Genomic DNA, 13,182 nt, shown 5'->3' with positions numbered 1-13,182 from the left:
GGGAGGGAGGAGTGATGAGTCTCGAAATAGTCCCTTCCGGTGGAGGATCCCTCCGCCGCTCCCATTGGTTGCGCGGCGTGCGTGTCACGCCGCTCGGCCGGGATCCTTCCGCCCGGCCGGCGCTGTTAAGGCCGGTCCCGGCAGGTGAGGGCAGGTCTCTTCCTTCCGCGGCCGTATCCTTCCGCCGGCGGGGGCAGCTTCCGGATCGTCCGCGGCTCTTCCCCGCTCTCTGGCCCGTTCCGCCATTGCGGTCCCGCTTCCCCGCGCCGCCCGGACCCCGCTGAGGTGTGACTCCGGTCCGGCCTCGGACTGGAGCCCCAGCCCGCCGCCGCCATGGCCCAGATCCTGCCGATTCGTTTCCAGGAGCATCTCCAGGTGGGCGCGAAGTGGGCCGGGCCGGGCCGGGAGAGCGGGTGTTGAGGCGAGCGGGCCGGGCCGGGCCGCTCCCTCAGGCGGAGGAGCCGCCCCGGGGGGGGATCGGTGCCTGGGCGAGAGGCCTCCGGGCCCGTCTTGAGGGGCCGTGGAGCGGCCCGGGTCCCTCCGGTGGCGGGATGGCAGCCCTCCCGTAAAGCCTTACCGGTGTCTAAGCCCGGGCAGCGCCTTCCCGCCGCGGGTTGCCCGCCGTGCCTGCCCGAAGGGCACCTTCCAGCGGGCCCGGAGCTGAGGGGAAGGGCTGGGGAGCCGCCGGGGCTTCTCCGCGTCCTGGGGAGGAGGCGAAAGGCCGAGGTGCCCGGGTATCCAGCCCTCGGCCGGTCCCCGCCTTGCCTTCCCCGGTGCGGGTGGTGGGGTGTCTGTGGTGCCGGTGGGTGTAGGCGAGGCTGGCGCCGAGCCCACGGTAGCACCTGCGGGGAGGCGGGAGGGGAGAGGGCGGCTGGTTCCTCTTTGCTTCCCGGGAGAGAGTCGGTCTCCTCCGGGGCAGCGGGAGTGGGAAATCCCGCTTCGGTGTGGGATCTGCAAGGGATGGGGGGAGGAGGGGGTGAATTGATGAGGAGGCCAAATTGGCTCCGGGTATCGCTTAATTTTTTATTTTTTTTTTAACGAGGCTAAGACTTCTTATAACTGTAAGGACACACGAAGTGATTTTGTTGATGTTCTGACTTGTAATGTCATCTTCCGTGAAGAAAAACCACGTATTGCAGCGAAATGTGAAAGCTACTGCAGGCTTCCCTGCAGTACAGCTGTGGCAGTGCAGGCACAGAAGTGCCAGGTCTACACTTTCTGGTGTCTACTGGTCTCTGACAAATTCTAGGTTTGGTTATCATTAAACCGTAACTGGATGCTAATAGATTATTCCCAAGTGATGGCCTTTAGTTTCTTTAAGGTGGCTTTATAAAGGCACTAGCAACAAATTCTAAAATTGCTCCGCTGTAGGAATGCAAGGTTACCTTCTCAAATAAGCATGTGCCTTTAAAGTCTCTCAGTGAAGCTGGAGCACAGGGAGGGGTCTGGAAGTGGTAACACAATTGTGCAATGTGTATTTCCTATCTGACTAGTCTACAGGGCGAAGTACTACCAGCCATGCTTCTCATCCTGAGTTGCTGTAGCTGTGATGGTGTTAAGCTTGGCTTCACTATTGAGGAGTATTTTTTGAGGAGAACTTGTATAATAAAAGTGACATGGATGTACCTAGGCAGGGTCTTCTGGCTTCTAGCAACCTGTCTGTAGCCCTGCGTCTGTCTGTAGTTTGTGCTTAGCTAACTGGGACTGTGGTGGGCGCTAACCCACCTAGTGATGGATTTGTATGATTTCTAGTGACTTTTTTTTTCTAACCTAAATTGAAAAAAATTAATTTCTAGACACCTTGTTAAAAGAACAATTGCAAAATACTTGTTTTGCTGTGTAAATTACTGCTGTCCATAGTATTATGTTTAGATTTAAAAAAAAAAATGCTACCATAATTGGTTTTTATCTAGCTAGCTAACTGTTGAGCACTGGATAACTTTACTTCAATATCAGTTTAAAACCAGCCAGAACTCATAGCTTAGGTGTAGCCCTGGACTCTTCTTTAGTGAGCAGCACTGACAGGAGCATCTCATGAGTTGGCCTGGGCTTCAACTCTGAGCAAGTGTTCTCTCCTGGTAGTGGCATAGCCTAGAACTGGATATTGAGCAGGTTCTGTATACTCAGGTGAAACTCATCCCTCTGGGTAGCCCAGCTCTTAATAAAGTATTGTGGAAATGCATCTATGATACATTATTTAAGATACAAACTTTGCATGTGACCCACTACCAGGTCTCTAATGACATGAGTTCTATTACATAACGAAACTCATCAGCCTCACTCCAGAAGTGCTGATAGGTGTCAGGCCAGCACTGTTGTGGAACACGACTGTTCTGACTGAAGAGTGATTTATCTGTTTATTTTTTTCCCCTGTTCCTATTTAATGTAGAGCATTGGCTTAACTGGTATTTTTTACAACTGCATATGTGAGCTGCTCTTTGTGAGGCTGGGTGTCCAGCTTTCTGAACCTACATGCGTGTGGCTCTTGCCCATAACACTTCAGTTTGCTGTGCCTACTGAACTTCCTCATTTTATTTCATTGAAAAAATTCAGAGGAACTTGAATTCTCGGAGGTACTGTTTTTGTGCTGAATCTTCTGACTTGCTGTTGGAGCAAATTTTGAGAGCAGAAACATTGGTATTGCTACATTTTTGCTATCCAGAACTGCTTTAGCATATTCCAGGCTATTCACAGGAGGTCCTCATGGACTCAACGATACAATTTCTTGAACTGTGCCTGACCTACATTGTTTAGGCAACTTGTGGTACAGGTGTTGTGCAACACTTGCAAGTTTGTAGCTGATGCTTAATGAAAGACAAGGTACCCAACCGGAGCCTTATTCATAAAAAGGCAGGTGATGGATATGAATGAGAAAGTTCTTGTGAGGCTATTATTGAAAGTTGCTTTTAATTAATCTAGAAGACTGGCAGTCAGAAATACGTGTGGTATGATGCTCGTTCTCCCTGGATCCACCACTGCAGGTCAGAAAATGGTCAAGTAACTGTCTGTACAAAGCTTGTCCTGATCTTCAGCTTCAGTCCAGTTGCGCTCCATATTGCACTACTCAAGGCACGCTGGCATTATTTGTTGCTGTCAGCATCTTGGCTAGGTGATATGGGAATGAAGAGTTAAAGGCTCCAGAAGCCCTGCGCTGTTGTGCTCCTGAATGTCTTTGTCTCTTGGATACGCAGTACAGCATGCTTTGTACCCACAATTTGAGCTAAAGATCTAGTTCGGGCAAGTAAGATGTGGCAAGTAGTTAGCTTACTAGGGTTAAGTAAGCTTTCTGGATAGTTCCTAAGTGAAGTCTAAAAAAAAAAAAAAAAGTGTGGTCAGGTTTTGTTTGTTTGAGTCCCATTACCTAGCTCTGAAGTCTCAGTAGTCACAAATATGTAGGAGGTTATCTGTGTATTGTCTATTGTAGATGCCTGCCTTGCCACAAAAAAAAAAAAAAATCAACAACACACTGCGGAGAAACTTTCTCCTTGGGAGTTTCCAAGGAGAAAGTTGATTCCTGTGCTATCAAAACTACTGGACTTGTGTTATAAAACTTCATAGTGCTGCCTGCTTTTTTTTAAGTAGCCATGAGGAAGCAGTGCAGTGGGCCTGTAGTGGGAGATCAGAGTTCAGTATGTCAAATGATTGCAAATCTGGTTGCTCGTATTCAGGTTTTAGGGATTCCATAAGTTGGTTCCTCTGTGTACTTGAGGGTGCAAGTAAAACGCAACTGCCTACTGTGGTAGGTGCATAGAGCTTTTCTAAGATTATATGTTCCTGATGAATGAGAAGGAAACAGGCAAGTTAGCAGGTGATGAACTGTGATTGCCATTTAATTTAGCTACACTACCCTGAAATACATAAAAATTGAACTTGGACCAGGTGCACCGCTGTACTGGTGTGACTTAAGGCATTAATAAATACTCTTCTGAACCTAAATATATTAAATAAAAAATTAAATTATTCTGTAGACTTGGCTAGACAGTACAGAAAACTGTCAGCTCATGCTGTGTGCTTGGTGCTGAGACAGAACTACTCTCTTAAACTAGGAAAAGGGTTCTTGTATGTATTGGTCATTAGTGGAGCAAACCTGAATGGCGGCTATGCTGTTCTAGGGCTGTGGTACTTGGATGGCTCTCAGAATCATAGCTAGCTGTGCCAAAGAGCTAAATGAATAAACTGGATAGCCGAGTCATCGTATAATAAAACTTAAAAATTTACTACTTCACTCTAAGAATGACAAACAACTAAATGCTTCCGTGTATTGTGCTGGCAGTGAGACAGTTTAATATATCCTGAAACACTAAATCTCTGCTATGAAAGCATTAATTTGAAGCAGTTAAGTCTTTTGTTGTTATTTTAAATCAGGAATTAGACAGTACTGCTGTGCCTAATGCTGTTTTGGTGTGTGTGGCGGGGGGGGGGTGCGTCTTGCTCCCTGCTTCTTAGTGGATCTGAATTCCTAAAATCAGTGAGCTTGGAGTATTCTTACAGTGGGAAAATCTGTAACAAATAATGCTGTGAAAAATCTAGGCGACCTGAAGAGTGTGTGTGCGTCCACTAATTGGATAGGAACAATTAGTTAAGCAGTTCATAAGCTATTCCTCTTGGCCTGTCCCTCGCAGCAGGTACTGAAGTCACCAGGCCTGCTTGTCTTGGTGGCACTACTCGTTAGCACTTCACGCTGGGACTGTGGTGACTTAACCAAAGATAAGTAATGGCAACCAGTGGTTCTGAACTCAAGCTTCAGCAGGTACAGTCTCAGCTGTGGCTTGTAACCAAAATAGTTGCACAGCATGCCTGTGGCTGCTGAGACCGGATGGCTACCTCAGCCTATTGAGGGTGAAGCAGAAAATAGGAAGGATATAGAAATAGAAGAGCTCTTGAATATTATAGAGGTCTCTTATCTGTTGAAAACATAACTTCCTAGCCTGTCACAAACCGTAACTCTTACCTTGCGCTGGTAAGTGTGAAGTACTCCAGAGCCATTGACTGGCTGTGGGACTCCTGTGTTACAGAACTGCAGTCAGCAACGCTGACAGATCAGCACAGATACGCATGGCCTTGCAGTAGAGCTAATGTGACTCACTGCACATCAAGGAGCTCCGTGCTGCTCAAAAGACTGGGAATATTTGTGTTAACTGGCATTTCCCAGCTACGTGATTTCTAGCTGCATGTAGATAAGGAGTCTCTGGGCAGAGACTAAGCAGCTGCTTGTGGCTACAAGAACAGTGGTTATATCCTGTCGAGGTGAAATGCGTACTCAGCAGTTCTGCGCCCTTCCTTGTAGGCAAGGAGAAATTATTTGACAGCTAAGCAAACTGTCACAAGAAAGCAAGTGTTCCAGGAAGGGGTCAACAAAGAGACTCTTGTCAGCAGTTTTACCATTCAGTTTTTCAAACATGCATGTAATATGACAACTTCTCTGGGTGAGTTACCAAAAATGTACTTGAATTACCTTCCAGTGAAAAAATAATTTTACTAATCAGACTTTCACTTGCCATGTTACAGCGATTCATCTCTCAATGCTGTTCAGATGAATGTTGTCATAGAATTCGATGGTTCAGTACAGCCTGCAATTGACTGAAGTATCCAACCTCGAGTTAGAGGAGTCCTTCAAGGCAGCATCTTTGCTGAACAGGAGTTGCTGCTGTCTCTGGCAACCTGTTTCATGGTTCCACTCTAATGAAGCAGCTACTTCACAGAACACTTTCTTCTCAACATGCTTTCAGGAGACTGGTATAACACAACTTTCCGACAAATGTTGGCGTAAAATGATTTGAACTGTAAATTGGTTGCCCAAGCACAGCTACCAAGTTCTGCTTTAAAATCTGCTTGAAAGCCAAGGAAGTGTTTTTTTTGTAGTATAATGTAGGAGTATCTTATGATTCCTTCTTTTTTTCCCCAGTCTTTTAAACTTGTTTATGAATTGCTGAAAGGTAGTGGACCTAAATGAGTGCAATGTTAAGCATTTGGGGTTTTTTCCTCTGTGGTAAGAGAAAGGGTAGAAAATCTGCCACAAGTGCCATATTCTCTTAGTTGTAGTGCAAACTCAGGAGTTTGTACCTGGAATAGTATTGAAATTTTCATAATAAATGTCTCCGAAGAAATACCTCTTGTCTTGTTTCCTAATAGTAATCTTAGTCTCTGTTTACTTTGCTTAGCTTTATAAACAATCCTGCCTCGCTCACCTGAACTTTAGCCTGCTTGGGGAAGCAAATAACCTATAGTCCAGGGAAAGATCAGTACTTTCAAGAGTTCTGTTGCGGTGGGTTAGCCCTGGCTGGACACCAGCTGCCCACCAAAGCCATTCTATCACACGCTGCCCCCCCCCCCCCCCCGCCTGCCTCAGCTGGACAGGGGAGAGAAAAATGTAACAAAGGGCTCATGGGTCGAGATAAGGACAGGGAGAGATCACTCAGCTAATTACTGTCATGGGCAAAACAGACTCAACTTGGGGAAAATTAACTTCATTTATTGCCTATCAACCAGAGTAGGGTAATGAGAAATAAAACCAAATCTCAAAACACCTTCCCTCTACCCCTCCCTTCTTCCCGGGCACACCTTCACTCCTGGATTCTCTATCTACACCCCCCCACCCCAAGCAGCTCAGGGGGACAGGGAATGGGGGTTACAGTCAGTTCATCACACATTGTATCTGCTGCTTCATCCTCTTCAGGGGCAGGACTCATCACACTCTTCCCCTACTCCAGCGTGGAGTCCCTCCCATGGGAAACAGTCCTTCACAAACTTTTCCAATGTGGGTGCTTCCTACAGGCTGCAGTTCTTCACGAACTGCTCCAGCATGGGTCCCTTCCACAGGCTGCGGTCCTTCAGGACCACACTGCTCCAGCATGGGTTCCCCACGGGGTCACAAGTCCTGCCAGAAAACCTGCTCCGTGGGCTCCTCTCTCCACAGATCTGCAGGTCCTGCCAGTAGCCTGCTCCAGCGTGGGCTTCCCACGGGGTCACAGCCTCCTTTGGGCACCCATCTGCTCCAGCGTGGGGTCCTCCCTGGGCTGCAGGTGGAGATCTGCTCCCCCGTGGACCTCCCTGGGCTGCAGGGGGACAGCCTGCCTCACCAGGGTCTTCACCATGGGCTGCAGGGGAATCTCTGCTCCGGTGCCTGGAGCATCTCCTCCCCCTTCTTCACTGACCTTGATGTCTGCAGGGTTGTTTCTCTTACATGTTCTCACTCCTCTCTCCAGCTGCTGTTTCTGTGCCCCCTGCAACTTTTTTCCTTCTCAAATATGTTATCACAGAGGTGCTACCACTATCACTGATTAGCTTGGCCTTGGGCAGTGGTGGGTCGGTCTTGGAGCCGGCTGGTATTGGCTCTGTTGGACATAGGGGAAGCTTCCAGCAGCTTCTCACAGAAGCCATCCCTGTAACCCTCTTCTGCTACCAAAACCTTGCCACGCAAACCTGATACATCTCTGCATCGGGTCTGAGTGCAGCCAAGAAGTTACCATTAGCCTTAGAGACTGGGCAAAGCAAGTACCGCTCTTGGCTGGCGATGCTCTTGTGTAATCAAATGCAGAGACTGTCACGGTTAGAGTCATCTTCCTGTTTTTTTGCTTGAAGCAGACTTGGTTCTTGCACTTGGATCTGTTGAGATTAAAAGATAAAATGTTAGCAGAAAGTGCTTGTATACTTAAAGACCTCACTAATGGTCACGACTCCATCAAAAAGCTTCTTCAAGCTTTCTTCAGAGCTCCAGTGCCAGTTGACTAAATCTTTTCAAAGGAATATCTAGCCTTTGAAAATGGCCTCAAGTTTAAAAAGGACCGCATCTTCCACTACTAACTATGGTTGGATGCCTCAGAGGTGATGCCTAGCAGATGGCAGTTTGATCGTGATTAAGATACATCTGTCTTGCGATATCTAAGCAACTTTGATTCAGTGGCTAAGTCCAGGCCTCCCTAAGAGGTCTGCCATCTGCTAGGACTTGGTTTGTTCTGTCAACAATGTTTGAGTATAGTGCTGTGAGTTACTGCCAGGTGGAGTACTTGGCACTCAGACTACCCTTCTCTACCAAACTAACAAGGAAATGGATTGCTTGATAAATGACTTTGTGCTTGTAAGCTTGCAGCCCTAGCAAAAGGAAATGCAACATCATAGTAAGTCTCTCCAGCTCTACCAGATGAAACTCTTACATCTTCAAACCTTCTCTGCCTGCAGGGGTGTGACTGGGTTGCATATAGCTCTGCCTAGCTGATGTACAAATACCAGAGTTTTAAGCCTAGAGAATACTACCCAACTAAAGGTGTGAAAGGGAGAATTGAACTTAAATCTGAAATCTCCTAAGCGAATCCATGTTGCTGAAGAATGTGTGGTTGGATGATGTGGTGCTGGACCTCAAATGCTGACTTAAACCTGAGTAACAGAGTTCTGACCAGTCAAGGAGGTAGGATTTGATTTTTATAGCTGTAGCATTAAGACAGTTTTCTCTTGGGAGAGCTGATAAAACACTTACCTTTCACCTGAAAGTTTCTTAGCTTTATTGTCAGGTGGATGGATGTAAAGGGAGCTGTCTCTGAATGAAACTGTTCACTGTGTGGCATCGCAGGGAGTGTAGATATTCTGCCTTGGAAGAACAGCTTCAGCTAGTCGGTCATGGTAACTAGCTTGATGCCTAGCTTCAAGAATTACATTTAAATCTGTTCTGCTTGTAGTCTTATCTCTCGTGAAATCTTTTAAAGAAGAAAAGCTGGGTAGACCTTAAGTTTACCAGAAGATCAGTGTTAACTTGCTGTCAACTGGTTATGAAATGAGCCCTTAAACATTAAAAAGCCTGAACATGTTTTTGGTTTCGTTCAAACCTGACTGAAGAGCTTCAAATGGTGAAGTCTTCTCTTGAAAGAGCACAGTAACTTCAATGAAATAGTGTCCTTTAGGACAAAGGACTTAAATGCAGAGCACCCAGAGAACCATGCATGAAGTCTGAATCATCTGCAAGAAAGGCTCTCCTTCAGCAGACCCAGGGAGCTAAAACTGACTTGCTTTTGAGTCTCAACCTTAAACCGTACCAAGATCTGTCTGTCTTGATTCACTGGGTGATACAAATAGTCCGTTGACATGCCTTTTGTGAAGCTTGTTCTGTTAACTTGTGTGCCGTAGCTTAGATGTTACTTGTTACTCGCGTGCATTGCCTGAAAGCTGGGGCGCAGGGGAAGTATAGTAAAACACCCTCTTTATCACAAGCTGCAAGTAGGCAGGAACAGAGCAGCTGAGGCGTGGTCATCTCAGAGCTTGTACAGAGCACAGGTGATAAGAGCTTACTGTTTTGCTTCAAACTAGTACAATAATACTGAAAAGGCTTTGAAGGTCTAGCCCTTCTTGGGAGTCCTTGGGCTTGAAGTTCAAACAGTCTCCCAGAAAGAAAAATATCTGAAGTATTAGAAGTGATAATTCCTTTAACAGTAGAAAACTGGTCTTGAGTTTTTTTAAGGTATATCCACCCACAAGCTGGGTATCTGTACGTGAGGTGAACTAACCATTCTGCATTTCAGCTGTTAAAAATGGAATAAACTTTGTTTCACTACTGACATCCTAACACACCAGCCTGTTGCAAATGCAATGAAGCAGTATTAATTAAACTGTGTTTTGTTGCAAGCCGTACTAGAAACATAATTTAAGGGTATGCATTTAAAGGTTTACAGAAGTAGACTGTGGCTCAGCAGAAAAGGAGGTGGTTTATTGATATCTTCCGTGTTAAGTATGGCTGTGGATGAGCCATGTCTGATTTCAGTAGTGTCCATCTCGAATGTGTTAGCTCTGCCTGCTGGGTGGTATACAGCCTTGCTGCTAGACAGGACTAGGCTAATTGCTAGACAGGTAGCTTTTTTTAACTCTACAAGGATAAAGATAAAGCTCAGACGCCTCACATGTGATGCTAAGCTTGAAATAGCGGTAGCTGCCAAGCTTAGTGGAATAAGTTAGGGCTCTGGAAGCAAAGCTGGTGAGAGTGAGTACTGAAGCTGCAACCCTAGCAGAGCTACCAGGAGCAGGCAAGTTCATCGTGCCTTAAACCGTATGAGGGGCTCAGAAGTTGAGTTCTCAAAACAGTGGGTTGTAAATGGACCTTGAAGACAAGATACCAAGCACCTGCTGCAGGGCTTCTGCAGGAAGCCTGTGGGGTTTAATTGAAGACGGGCAAGAATTTGCGTGCCATGCCATTTTTGGGTAGCGTGGTTGTATTGTCACAAAAAGGTAGGTGAAGCCTAGTATGTCTTGCAATTTTCACAAAAGCTGTTCATGGCTATACCAAGGTAGTAACTTAGTGCTAAACCTTTTTTCTCTTCCAGCTCCAAAATCTGGGCATCAACCCAGCAAACATTGGCTTCAGCACTCTGACAATGGAGTCTGACAAATTCATCTGCATAAGAGAGAAAGTAGGAGAACAGGCTCAGGTGGTGATCATTGACATGAATGACCCCAGCAACCCTATTCGAAGACCAATTTCAGCTGACAGTGCTATCATGAACCCTGCCAGTAAAGTCATTGCGTTAAAAGGTATGGAAGTCCTGATAAAGAAATGTTTGAAATGGATGGACAGCTTTCTGTAAGACTATTTTATGACAGACTTAAGTCTCTCAGGCAATTTATGTGGGAGGATCCCTTACCAATTTTCTACAGCTTAATGGGAGCTTAAGTTTAATGCATTTTCAGTTCTTCTGAAGGTAGCTGGACAGTAAACTTCAGTTGAGGCTTCCTGCTCTTTGCTGATCATTAGGATGATTTTTTGCTTCAGTCAGAATGCTTACAGTTTCTGAGCAGGGAGAGCTGGAAGGAAAGTGTAGGCTTTAAGATACTTCTGGAGCCTCAAGTCTGGAATCATATTAGAGGGAAGTGAGACTTGATCTTCTAAGCGTATAAGGTCTGTCAAGTAAGCCTCTCTGTAAAGAAAGGAAAACTAAGACTGGGGAGGAGGGGAAATATTCCAGAAAGCCTTAGTCTGGCCTTGCTGGAAGAGGCCAGCGCACAAGTTTGTGCGTATTTATTATATCAGTCAGTGATAAGAAGGGTAAAACTATGCAGGGCAGATTTGTGTGGTGAATAAAGCACAAGGTCAGCTAGCTTGGTATCTCTGGCAATAGAGAAAACAAGCATTCCTCTGGAGTTTCCAGAAGTGTCGATCTCTTTCCCCAAGAGGCCTAAGAAGACTTAAATATTGTCACTCCAGAAATGCATGTATTGCTAATGGAAAGATTTATATGTATTCAATGTTTTCTAAGTTTGACTTTAATACTGTGCTACTGTTTTGTCACAACTTTAATGCTTTCTTGTGTGTGCAGATGGTGAGTTATTTCAATTGACTGTACTAGTTCCTGTCGTGTCTTATGAAAAGGAAAAGCAGAATAAAATGGCTTAGATCTATGGTGCACATGGCTGAACAGTGGTGTTTAAGCAACTGAAAGCCTAAAATACAGAGGTTTTTCATGCCTTCCCAAACAAGGGAATCCTTAAGATTCAGAAAATTAATCCACTTGAGAACTTTAATTATACTTAAACTATTGGGGTCTTGATATTAAGCTTTTTATAAACAGGACTGACCCTTTCAACTTAGGTCTAGATTTTGCCTCATGCTATGCAAGGCATATTAAGTAGGATACATGTTACCTGAATGTCATCTCCCTTGACTCTAAAGCTCCAGCTGCACTAGATATGGAAACAAACTGCTAGCCTGTAGCCTGAGTAACACTATTAGACAGTGTTCTCCAAGCTCTGGAGAAACTCCTGACTCTGCACCTTCTGTCAATAGCTGAACTAATGGTGGCTTCGAACTAAACTAATCCTTGGTCAGTGAAGTCACTTGCCCATAGGGCACTGTGACTTTATCAAGCTGAGTTACTGTTAGTAACTGTAGCAGATATTCTGACCTGCAGCTGGTTTCCCATGATCTCTTATATTCCTCTTGGGCTACACTAGCATGTGCTTAAATAGGTGCCTCCTAAAACTAGTAGAAGTTGGTCAGAACCTTCCTTATCTTCTCAACAGGAAGAAATAATTTCTTATATGCCACTGCACTGTAAAAACTGGTAGAAATGACTGCAGGTGGCTGTTCAGGATGTATGTATGCACCATTCTATGTATTTCAGAGAACTTTTTCCTCTTAACCTTCTAGAGCTTGTGTTGGTCACTAGATTCCCTTCCTTGCGCAGTTTCTGTTAGTCTGGTTTGCAACCACTAGCTGTGTGTCCCGTTAGTGCGACCTAAGGGTTTTGGTTAATGAGTCTGAATTACGAAAGCCCTCTGCCAACTTGCATGTTGCGCTTTTTTTATACTTAAAACAGATGTGGACATAGTTTCTAATGACACAGGCATAGCTCTCATCACAACTTTCAAGATACTCAGTATTATTGTAACCTAGTTTTGATGTATGTGAAGTATCGTACAACTGAAGCTCTTGTCTCCTACCAAGTTGTTTTCCACATCTGTTTGGTAGCTCAGTAGTGGCAAATTGGTAAAATTAGCCCTAGGAATGTGGTCTGGTTAAAAGTAATAGCTGATCACTGAAGATACTGCCAGTATATAACAGCATTTTCTTGAAGGAAGTCGCAAGGGTTTAATATGATAGTGCAGCTCTTCTACTTTTAACCAGTGCTTGAAGTAACAAGTGGAAACTGTAACATGGCAAACACTGTTGTGTTTTCTAGCTGGGAAAACGCTTCAAATATTTAACATTGAAATGAAGAGCAAAATGAAGGCTCATACAATGACAGATGATGTCACCTTCTGGAAATGGATCTCTCTGAATACTGTTGCCCTTGTAACGGATAATGCAGTCTACCACTGGAGTATGGAGGGGGAGTCCCAGCCTGTGAAAATGTTTGATCGTCATTCTAGTCTTGCTGGCTGCCAGATCATCAACTACCGTACTGATGCTAAGCAGAAGTGGCTACTGCTAACGGGCATATCTGCACAGGTACTTTACCACTAGGGAGGCCTGCCATGGAAAACCCAGAGCTTGTCTTGTTTCCTCCTCCTATAGGAGCAGGACTGATATGTTTGTTTTCTTTCCTAAAACATTGTTGGGAATGTAAATGCTTGTCTTGATCTTCAAATAACAAACTTAAGTGTAACTGAAAACATTACAATAATGGTATAAACACTAGTAGAAGGTTAAGAGTCTTAAGTGATGCCTTTGTAAGAGAATGGTACCTCATAGCATGGTACTTCAGC

The 13,182-nt window shown here is 45.2% G+C and overlaps 1 protein-coding gene across 3 annotated transcripts in view; it reads left to right on the top strand.

Moving 5' to 3' along the window:
- The first annotated feature begins 80 nt into the window (after positions 1-80).
- CLTC (clathrin heavy chain) overlaps positions 81-13,182 on the top strand; it is a 35,403-nt gene continuing 22,301 nt past the window's right edge. The window contains exons 1-3 of one of the 3 annotated variants that reach the window (XM_049804036.1): positions 81-375; positions 10,305-10,512; positions 12,657-12,925. In XM_049804036.1, the coding sequence (XP_049659993.1) occupies positions 334-375; positions 10,305-10,512; positions 12,657-12,925 (519 nt within the window). In that variant the 5' untranslated portion in view covers positions 81-333. Of the gene's footprint in view, positions 376-7,920; positions 10,210-10,304; positions 10,513-12,656; positions 12,926-13,182 lie in introns of those variants that run through there. The other 2 variants (XM_049804037.1, XM_049804038.1) reach the window with 2 other exon arrangements.

This window comes from Accipiter gentilis, chromosome 6, assembly GCF_929443795.1.
Source record: "Accipiter gentilis chromosome 6, bAccGen1.1, whole genome shotgun sequence".
NCBI classification, from domain to species: Eukaryota; Metazoa; Chordata; class Aves; order Accipitriformes; family Accipitridae; genus Astur; species Astur gentilis.
The sequence above is the reverse complement of the archived record's forward strand: the minus strand, read 5'-3'. Positions and strand labels throughout refer to the sequence as shown.